The sequence below is a fragment of the Perca flavescens genome, unplaced genomic scaffold (genome assembly GCF_004354835.1).
Source record: "Perca flavescens isolate YP-PL-M2 unplaced genomic scaffold, PFLA_1.0 EPR50_1.1_unplaced_scaf_27, whole genome shotgun sequence".
NCBI lineage: Eukaryota > Metazoa > Chordata > Actinopteri > Perciformes > Percidae > Perca > Perca flavescens.
In genome coordinates, this window is record NW_021166677.1 from 41,587 (window position 1) to 52,500 (window position 10,914).

General features: G+C 45.1%; 2 protein-coding genes across 2 annotated transcripts in view; one reads left to right on the forward strand and one right to left on the reverse strand.

Annotated features, from left to right (window-relative positions):
- gon4lb (gon-4 like b) overlaps nt 1-4,773 on the forward strand; it is a gene marked incomplete at its 5' end in the record, with an annotated part of 41,990 nt that extends 37,217 nt beyond the window's left edge. Inside the window, 6 exons of the mRNA XM_028572639.1 lie at nt 8-82; nt 170-278; nt 2,613-2,758; nt 3,497-3,630; nt 3,922-4,024; nt 4,507-4,773. Of these exons, the coding sequence (XP_028428440.1) occupies nt 8-82; nt 170-278; nt 2,613-2,758; nt 3,497-3,630; nt 3,922-4,024; nt 4,507-4,623 (684 nt within the window). The remainder of the gene's footprint in view (nt 1-7; nt 83-169; nt 279-2,612; nt 2,759-3,496; nt 3,631-3,921; nt 4,025-4,506) is intronic.
- LOC114551630 (involucrin) overlaps nt 4,671-10,914 on the reverse strand; it is a 10,837-nt gene continuing 4,593 nt past the window's right edge. Inside the window, exons 2-4 of the mRNA XM_028572638.1 lie at nt 7,162-7,317; nt 5,292-5,453; nt 4,671-5,067 (exon numbers count right to left, since the gene is read on the reverse strand). Of these exons, the coding sequence (XP_028428439.1) occupies nt 5,018-5,067; nt 5,292-5,453; nt 7,162-7,317 (368 nt within the window). The 3' untranslated portion in view covers nt 4,671-5,017. The remainder of the gene's footprint in view (nt 5,068-5,291; nt 5,454-7,161; nt 7,318-10,914) is intronic.

Genomic DNA, 10,914 nt, shown 5'->3' on the forward strand with positions numbered 1-10,914 from the left:
GTTCCAGGACTGTGATTGGTCGGATGAGGCAAAGATCAGCAGACACAGGAGGAAAGGATGCTCTCATTGCCATGGCAACAAGGTCTGTGCTCCATGTTTGATTACCTGTTAGGTGTGAATAAGTGACAGGAAGTGACCCGCCTGACTGAGCTGTTCATTTCCTGTCCAGACCTCAGGGGGCGTGTCCAGAGCCATGAAGAGTCTGGACCCGCTGTACTCTCAGATCAGCTCCGCCCACAAAGACCTGGACCTGAAGGGGGACGACAGCCCACAACCAGGTGTGTGTGTGTCTCTGTGTGTCTCTGTGTGTGTGTGTGTGTGTGTGTGTGTGTGTGTGTGTGTGTGTGTGTGTGTGTGTGTGTGTGTGTGTGTGTGTGTGTGTGTCTGTGTGTGTGTCTGTGTGTGTGTGTGTGTGTGTGTGTGTGTGTCTCTGTGTGTGTATGTGTGTCTCTGTGTGTGTGTGTGTGTGTCTGTGTGTGTGTGTGTGTGTGTGTGTGTGTGTGTGTGTGTGTGTGTGTGTGTGTGTGTGTGTGTGTGTGTGTGTGTGTGTGTGTGTGTGTGTGTGTGTGTGTGTGTGTGTGTGTGTGTGTGTGTGTGTGTGTGTGTGTGTCTGTGTGTGTGTGTGTGTGTGTGTGTGTGTGTGTGTCTGTGTGTGTGTTTTTGTGTGTGTGTGTGTGTGTGTTAGGGGTGCACGATATTGAAAATAATTTGATAATGCGATATCGATAATGAATATTTTGATATCGATATTAATTTCGATATTTTTAAACATGTAAAATTACCAAAGTTATGGGAAAATGTATCAAAAATAGATTTCATATTTCCCAGTGCTAAAACAATACATTTGAAATGTTGCCTGAATTGAAATAATATATATATATATATATATATATATATATAGAGAGAGAGAGAGGGAGAGAGAGAGAGAGAGAGAGAGAGAGAGGAGGAGAAGAGAAGATAGAGGAGATATATATATACATATATATATGTATGTCAATGGGCCAAACACTATATGGGAAAGCATATTTTACAATGTCTTTGAATGCAGCGCGAGGCTGGCGAGGCTCAGTCTGTGCTGCTGTTCAGACAACGGCAGCTACAGTCTGGTGTTACAGTTCTCTCATACAGACACACTCTTCACCGGTTAGCTCTCAGCATTTTAACTGTTTGCTTGGCTAAAATGCTCGGTTAGCTGCTAGCTAACGGTAGGCTAACATTACCTGCTGTCAGGTGAAGCGCTAACGCTAGTGGTAGGCTAACATTACCTGCTGTCAGGTGAAGCGCTAACGCTAACGGTAAGCTAACATTACCTGCTGTCAGGTGAAGCGCTAACGCTAATGGTAGGCTAACATTACCTGCTGTCAGGTGAAGCGCTAACGCTAACGGTAGGCTAACATTACCTGCTGTCAGGTGAAGCGCTAACGCTAACGGTAGGCTAACATTACCTGCTGCCAAGTGTTTGTTAACTAGCCTCCCGTGCGTGTGTGTGTGTGAGAGAGTGTGTGAGAGAGTGTGTGAGAGTGTGTGTGTGTGTGTGAGAGAGTGTGTGAGTGTGTGTGTGTGTGAGAGAGTGTGTGAGAGAGTGTGTGAGAGAGTGTGTGAGAGTGTGTGTGTGTGTGTGAGAGAGTGTGAGAGAGTGTGTGAGAGTGTGTGTGTGGTAGAGCGAGGGATCAGTGAGAGAGTGATGGTGATTATCTTCAGAGTGAGTAGAGACTCTAACATTATAGCGAGAGAACCAAAGTGTCTCCTCTGTTCTTTCTGACCACGGTGGGAGATCTGGAGCAGGAGAAGTTACTCCTCTCCTTGATCTCATGGTGCTGATGGAGAAGGAGAACCAGGAGAAGTTACTCCTCTCCTTGATCTCATGGTGCTGATGGAGAAGGAGAACCAGGAGAAGTTACTCCTCTCCTTGATCTCATGGTGTTGATGGAGAAGGAGAACCAGGAGAAGTTACTCCTCTCCTTGATCTCATGGTGCTGATGGAGAAGGAGAACCAGGAGAAGTTACTCCTCTCCTTGATCTCATGGTGCTGATGGAGAAGGAGAACCAGGAGAAGTTACTCCTCTCCTTGATCTCATGGTGCTGATGGAGAAGGAGAACCAGGAGAAGATATTGTGCACCCCTAGTGTGTGTGTGTGTGTGTGTGTGTGTGTGTGTGTGTGTGTGTGTGTGTGTGTGTGTCTGTGTCTGTGTGTGTGTCTGTGTGTGTGTGGTAGAAGATGGAGGAGAGAGGAGAGGATGGAGGAGAGGATGAGAGAGGAGAAGAGACAATGGAGGAGGAGAGAGGAGAAGATGGAGGAGGAGAAGAGAAGATGGAGGAGAGAGGAGAGGAAAAGATGGAGGAGAGGAGATGATAGAGGAGGAGGAGATGGAGGAGAGAGAAGATGGAGTACAGGAGGAGAGAGGGAGGAGAGGATGAGAGAGGAGAGAGGAGAAGAGAAAATGGAGGAGAGGAGAAGATGGAGGAGAGGAGAAGATAAGATAGAGAAGATGGAGGAGAGAAGAGGATAGAGGAGAAGAGAAGATGGAGGGGAGAGGAGGAGAGAGGAGAGGAGATCCATCTGTTCCTCTGCCATGTTTAACTGTAATGTTGTCTCTGTTTGTGTCGACAGACGGCAGTGGTGCATCATGGGAAGGCTCGTTCCCTCTGATGGATGAGAAGGAGGAAGACGAGGAGGAGCTAGATGATGAAGAGGATGATGAAGAGGAGGAGCAGAGCCCGGCACTGAAGAAGAGGAGAGAGGAAACCTCCATCCCTATTCTCTCCATCCCTCCCTCTATCTCATCCTCCTCCATCCCTCCCTCTGTCTCCTCCTCCTCCATCCCTCCCTCTGTCTCCTCCTCCTCCATCCCTCCCTCTGTCTCCTCCTCCTCCATCCCTCCCTCTGTCTCCTCCTCCTCCATCCCTCCCTCTGTCTCCTCCTCCTCCATCCCTCCCTCTGTCTCCTCCTCCTCCTCCATCTCTCCCTCTATCTCCTCCTCTTCCATCCCTCCCTCTATCTCCTCCTCCTCCATCCCTCCCTCTGTCTCCTCCTCCTCCATCTCTCCCTCTATATCCTCCTCCATCCCTCCCTCAGTCTCCTCTCCTTCCATCCCTCCCTCAGTCTCCTCCTCCATCTCTCCCTCTATCTCCTCCATCCCTCCCTCAGTCTCCTCCTCCTCCATCCTTCCCTCAGTCTCCTCCATCTCTCCCTCTATCTCCTCCTCCTCCATCTCTCCCTCTAACTCCTCCTCCTCCATCCCTCCCTCTATCTCCTCCTCCATCTCTCCCACTATCTCCTCCATCCCTCCTTCTGTCTCCTCCATCCCTCCCACAGTCTCCTCTCCCTCCATCCCTCCCTCAGTCTCCTCCTCCTCCATCCCTCCCTCTATCTCCTCCTCCTCCATCTCTCCCTCCATCTCCTCCATCCATCCCTCTATCTCCTCCTCCTCCATCCCTCCCTCTATCTCCTCCTCCTCCATCCCTCCCTCTATCTCCTCCTCCTCCATCTCTCCCTCTATCTCCTCCATCCCTCCCTCTATCTCCTCCTCTCCGCCCTCTCCCTCCTCCTCTCCTCCCCCAGATCTCCCTGTTTGTGCTAAGAACATTTCTCTGACAGCGAGCGGAGAGAAAGTAATCCTCTGGACCAGGTAACCCCCCAATAACCATAACCCCTAGTTACCCCACCATAACCGTACCACCCCCCCAACCCTAACCCCTAGTTACCCCCCATAACCCCTAGTTACCCCCCATAACCGTACCACCCCCCCCCAACCCTAACCCCCTAGTTACCCCCCCATAACCATAACCCCTAGTTACCCCCCCATAACCGTACCACCCCCCCCCTAATCATAACCCCTAGTTACCACCCCCCCATAACCCTAACCCTGACCCCCCAGATTGCCCCCCCAGACTGACTGAGCTGTGTGGTTGTGTTTCAGAGAGGCAGATCGAGTGATTCTAACGAGGTGTCAGCAGGAGGGAGCCAATCAGAACACGTTCCAGGCCGTCTCTACTCTGCTTGGCAACAAGAGTCCCAGCGAGGTGATTGGTTGTTACATTCCCTCTACAAAGGTCTTTTACACAGGCAGAGTGTTTAGGCTGGGGGGGCCTAACTCTGGTGAACGCAGCTTTGTGAACGCAGCCTAACAGCCTAACTCTGGTGAACGCAGCCTAACTCTGGTGAACGCAGCCTAACAGCCTAACTCTGGTGAACGCAGCCTAACAGCCTAACTCATTTGAACGCAGCCTAACTCTGGTGAACGCAGCCTAACAGCCTAACTCTGGTGAACGCAGCCTAACTCTGGTGAACGCAGCCTAACAGCCTAACTCATTTGAACGCAGCCTAACTCTGGTGAACGCAGTCTAACAGCCTAACTCATTTGAACGCAGCCTAACTCTGGTGAACGCAGCCTAACAGCCTAACTCTGGTTAACGCAGCCTAACAGCCTAACTCTGGTTAACGCAGCCTAACAGACTAACTCTGGTGAACGCAGCCTAACAGACTAACTCTGTCCCGTCTGCAGGTTTCTCGCCGTTTTCGGGATCTGATGCGTTTGTTCCGGACAGCGGCTCGTCAGACCGGCTCCGAGGACGAGGCCCCGCCCCCTGAGCCGGCAGCAGCCAATGAGGAAGAAGACTGACGTTACCCAATCAGAGGAGCCGCAGCAGATGAAATGTTTCTGGGGCTTTTATTGTGAAAGGATCCACAGACTGTAAATATGAAAATATCAGATTATTTAATGTGTTTTTTCTCTTTTACAATAAAACTGTTTTTTCATCAAAAATAGTTTGTCTGTTGTCGTGGAAACAACTTTAACTTTTAACACAGAATACATGAAACATAAAACAAAGTTCATCAGAACATCCAAAATAACAGCTGATCATCTTTTAACCCTTTGATCTCTTTCTTCGCGTTAAAAACAGCGTCCGGCCGAATGTAGCCTCGTCTCTAAGAGCAGAACATCTCTGATTGGTCGGCTCTGATCGGTTGGCTCTGATTGGTCGGCTCTGATCGGTCGGCTCTGATTGGTCGGCTCATCCCTGAGCTTTCTCTCCAGTTTCAGGATCAACTTCCTCGTCCAGATCTGAAACAGGAAGAAGAAACTTTGTTGTTTCAACACGCGGAAATATTCTTCTTCTGCAGTTCTTCTCAAACTGTCTCCAGGAAGGAAACTCCAGCTGCAGACTGGTTGAGTCCTGGACCAGGACCAGAACCAGGACCTGAACCAGGACCTTAACCAGGACCAGGACCTGAACCAGAACCAGGACCGGTTATATAGTCTAATAAAACATATTTTAATAACCTCACCCATGCAGTCTTCTGCTCGGTCCTCGGGGTTCCCCTGGGTCTGGTTCTGGTTCTGCTGGGTTTCCTGGTTCTGCTGGGTCTGGTTCTGCTGGGTTTCCTGGTTCTGCTGGGTCTGGTTCTGCTGGTTCTGGTTCTGCTGGGTCTCCTCCTCCATGGGAACATCTGCAGGTCAGACGGTAAAATCAGCAGAACTTCTGGAAGATGGCTGAGAGAGTAGGGCTGAGAGCTGATTGGCCAGGCTGAGAGAGTAGGGCTGAGAGAGTAGGGCTGAGAGCTGATTGGCCAATCTGAGAGAGTAGGGCTGAGAGCTGATTGGCCAGGCAGAGAGAGTAGGGCTGAGAGCTGATTGGCCAGGCAGAGGGAGTAGGGCTGAGAGCTGATTGGCCAGGCTGAGAGAGTAGGGCTGAGAGCTGATTGGCCAGGCAGAGAGAGTAGGGCTGAGAACTGATTGGCCAGGCAGAGGGAGTAGGGCTGAGAGCTGATTGGCCAGGCTGAGAGAGTAGGGCTGAGAGCTGATTGGCCAGGCTGAGAGAGTAGGGCTGAGAGCTGATTGGCCAGGCTGAGAGAGTAGGGCTGAGAGCTGATTGGCCAGGCTGAGAGAGTAAAGGATGCAGACCATCACACACATTTTGGAAATGTCCCAAAGTACTGAAGTTTTGGAGAATTGTACATGAAACTATACAGAAGGTACTAGGTAAGATATTCCTCTACACAGTACTGTACCTCTAATTCTAGTTCTACCAAAGAGAGAGTAAGAAGGAGAGATATTAGGTTAAATACTCCTGCTAGCCAGTAAGAAAGCTATAAGGAGGAGATGGGGAAAGGGTTAGTAGAAGAAGAGACACTGACACAGCGCCTGATGGACAGTATTCAGAACCAGAACCAGTTATTCAGAACCAGTTATTCAGAACCAGAACCAGTTATTCAGAACCAGTTATTCAGAACCAGAACCAGTTATTCAGAACGTTATTCAGAACTAGTTATTCAGAACCAGAACCAGTTATTCAGAACCAGTTATTCAGAACCAGAACCAGTTATTCAGAACGTTTTTCAGAACTAGTTATTCAGAACCAGAACCAGTTATTCGGAACCAGAACCAGTTATTCAGAACCAGTTATTCAGAACCAGAACCAGTTATTCAGAACGTTATTCAGAACTAGTTATTCAGAACCAGAACCAGTTATTCAGAACCAGAACCAGTTATTCAGAACCAGTTATTCAGAACTAGTTATTCAGAACCAGAACCAGTTATTCAGAACCAGAACCAGTTATTCAGAACTAGTTATTCAGAACCAGAACCAGTTATTCAGAACCAGAACCAGGACCAGCCACGAGGAGAAGAGATGGACTGCCAAACTCAGATTTAGTTTTTTCGTTGACTGTATTATTTTGGGTTGAAGATCTAAATCAGCAGAAACATGAACAGCATATTCATCTTTATTTATTTGTCTGTCTGTCTGTCTGTCTATCTATCTCTCTGACTGTGTCTGTCTGTCTGTCTATCTATCTCTCTGACTGTGTCTGTCTGTCTGTCTGTCTGTCTATCTATCTCTCTGACTGTGTCTGTCTGTCTGTCTATCTATCTCTCTGACTGTGTCTGTCTGTCTATCTATCTCTCTGACTGTGTCTGTCTGACTGTCTGTCTGACTGTCTGTCTGTCTGTCTGTCTGTCTATCTATCTCTCTGACTGTGTCTGTCTGACTGTCTGTCTGACTGTCTGACTGTCTGTCTGTCTGTCTGTCTGTCTGTCTATCTATCTCTCTGACTGTGTCTGTCTGACTGTCTGTCTGACTGTCTGTCTGTCTGTCTGTCTGTCTGTCTGTCTGTCTGTCTGTCTGTCTGTCCTGTTCTGATTATTGTGGCTACTGACCTGCGGCTGCCTCTGATTGGTCGGGAGAAGAGACCCTCTGGCAGCACGAGGGATGGGGGAGGGGCTGCGACCTCTCTGTGATTGGCTGGCTGCAGGTGGGTGGGGCTACATTGTTCCAGTAGGAGCCAATGGGAGAAGAGTTTGCTGCCGACACATCTGATCAAACAGAAACAGGAAGTGATGAAAGGTCAGCGGGAGTGTTTCATTACGCTTGTCACTGCTCGATGTGAGTCGAGCACTTAGCAAGAAGTAGCCGACGAGATGCTAACGAGATGCTAACGAGAGACTAACGAGAGACTAACGAGACTAACGAGATGCTAACGAGAGACTAACGAGAGACTAACGAGACTAACGAGATGCTAACGAGAGACTAACGAGAGACTAACGATATGCTAACGAGAGACTAACGATATGCTAACGAGAGACTAACGAGATGCTAACGAGAGACTAACGAGAGACTAACGAGAGACTAACGATATGCTAACGAGAGACTAACGAGATGCTAACGAGAGACTAACGAGATGCTAACGAGATGCTAACGAGAGACTAAGACTTCTGTAATGTCAATACAGTAAAAATGGACCTACAACAAAGTTGGAATGGTGTTCTGAGCTAACGTTAGCAATCAATCAATCATAGATAGCTACGTTGTTGAAATTATTTCCATCTTCTGTTATTATAGACACATTATGCCGTAAACTGTTTAAATCTAACCCAAACCTAACCCTCCCATCCATGGCCGATCCCATCCATGTGTCCAGACACATGGATGTTTCCCATGAACATAAATATATATATTTTTTTATTTATTTATACATATAGAACATTACAGACAATTACAGTACAAAAGACAACGAACAAATGACATACAACAGTACATCAGGTATACAGTGTACAGGGGTACAGCCACCGTCACAAGGCCTAAGTGGACAAGCTGGTAGGCAGAGTTATAAATAGATAAATATGTATACTAATAAAACCTTATTAATAAGTCCTTGAGGTCACATACAACTCATATATGTTAATTATAGAGTGTGGTCTAGACCTATTCTATCTGTAAAGTGTCTCGAGATAACCTATGTTATGATTTGATACTATAAATAAAATTGAATTGAAATTGAATATAGATCCAGAGTTCTTACGGCCTTAGTGTTTTTCGAGTACTTAACTGAATTTATGTAATTTCTAAACTCAGTTTAGAATTAATTATTATTAAAGAATGGTTTAGAACCATTGAATTTGTTTCTATGGATGTGGTATTTAGCATATAGAAATAAAAGATTTACAATAAAGTGTTTACCTTTAAGTTCAGGTTCAAAGTCAAACATACCAAAGAAAACATCCTTAAAGCAAAACGAAAAATCTGGATTAATACTGAGTGAATGAATTTTAGGAACTCGGACCAGAATTTAACAACATGGGGACAGTTCCAAAAAAGATGTGACACATTTTCATCAGTGCTATTACAGAATGAGCAGTTAGACTCAATATCCTGTTTGTATCTTTTAAGGAAGGATTGTGCTGGGTAAAACCTGTGTATTAGTTTAAACGAAACTTCTCTCACTTTATTAGTAACAAGATATTTAAAAGGTAAAGACCACACTTTCTTCCAGGGAATATTCTCTACAATACTATTCCAGTATGGAACAACATGGGGAATAGTAACAAGGTCAGACTGGAATAAAGCTCTAATTTTCTTATTGATGCTGCGATTTTCTGTTGAGAAGCACAAACCACCGACAGAAGTATCAGTTAATGTGATTGGATGAGTGTGTGGTTGTGGGGGAGTATTACTCTTTAACAACATTATAATCCCAGTGGGAATTGCATCAAAAATAATAGCATATTCCTTGACTGTTATTGGAATTTGATATTTTCTTAGGAAATCAGGGTATTCGTATAGTTCACCATTCGGATTAACAAGTTGGCTAACAAGTGTAATATTGTTGACCAATTTAAAAAAAAAAAAAAGAGAGAGATTGGTGTTTGTAGAGAATGTTCTCGTTATTCCAAATGTAGCATTTGTGTGATGAGAAGTTATGCTTAAATATGAGAGACCACGCCAAAAGCATTTGCTTGTGAAAATTAGACAATTTGATTGGGATTTTGCTAATCTTGTAATTGCACATCAGTAAAAACTTCAGGCCACCAACTTTAGAGACAACATAGTTAGGGATAAAGTTCCATAAGGATGTGGGGTTATTAATGAACTGTCTAATCCAGTTTATTTTTAAAGTGTTATTTAATGTGGTGAAGTCTAAGAAGTTCAGACCCCCCCATTGATTAGAGTTCATTATAACCGATTTTTTAATATAGTGTATTCTGTTTTTCCAAATAAAGTTGAACAATACTGAGTAATTTGTTTTGGACACACTACCATCTACAGCTAAAGAGAGAGCACCATAAGTAAGTCTGAAGATTGTGGTGTCATCAGCAAGTTGACTGATTATAATCTGCTTATCTGCAATTAAGATTCCTTGTAAGGCACTGGTTGAGATATGAAGAGCCAGGAGTTGAGAAGCACAAGTACAAGTAGGGTGAGATAGGGCACCCTTGCTTAACCCCACGAGACACATTAAACCTTGGGGATGTGCCAAGTTTTAATTTTACTGCACTATTGCCATTTTTATACAGGGTTTTAGTAGTTTTACAAAGAAAATTACCAAAACCACATTTATCAAGAGCTTTCAAAATGAAGCCATGTTCAAGAGAGTCAAAAGCTTTATAGAAATCAAGAAACAAGAGGAAACTGTTATCATTGATGAGATCGCTATAGTCTAGCTCATCCAAAATCAGTCTAACATTGTTAGCAATATGACGTTTCCTCATGAATCCAGATTGTGACTCATCTATGATAGAGTCCAGAACGTACTCCATTCTATTAGCAAATATGACAGCCAACACTTTATAATCATTATTTAGTAGAGTAATTGGATGCCAGTTTTCTAAATGTTCTTTGTCTTTATTTGTCTTTGGAATCAGGGTGATGATACCTTGAGTCATACTTGTTGGAAGAGTTTCGTTACAAATGCTTTCTGAGAAAACATTTAGCAAAAAGGGGGATAGTTCTTTGTCAAACATTTTATAGAACTCAGAGGTCATACCATCAGACCCTGGACTTTTATTACTTTTAAGACTATCAATAGCTTTCAGAACCTCAACATTGGAGACCCGGAAATGGGGAGCAGAATCAGGTGACTAGTCTCAAAATGTGATGGAAAGGGTTTCTGATCATATCGACGGGGTTTCTGATCATATCGACGGGGTTTCTGATCATATAGACGAGGTTTCTGATCATATAGACGAGGTTTCTGATCACATCGACGAGGTTTCTGATTATATCGACGAGGTTTCTGATCATATAGACGAGGTTTCTGATCACATCGACGAGGTTTCTGATAATATCGACGGGGTTTCTGATCATATAGACGAGGTTTCTGATCACATCGACGAGGTTTCTGATAATATCGACGGGGTTTCTGATCATATAGACGAGGTTTCTGATCACATCGACGAGGTTTCTGATTATATCGACGGGGTTTCTGATCATATAGACGAGGTTTCTGATCATATCGACGAGGTTTCTGATCATATCGACGAGGTTTCTGATCATATAGACGGGGTTTCTGATCATATCGACGAGGTTTCTGATCATATAGACGAGGTTTCTGATCATATCGACGTTCTGATCATATCGACGAGGTTTCTGATCATATAGACGAGGTTTCTGATCATATAGACGGGGTTTCTGAT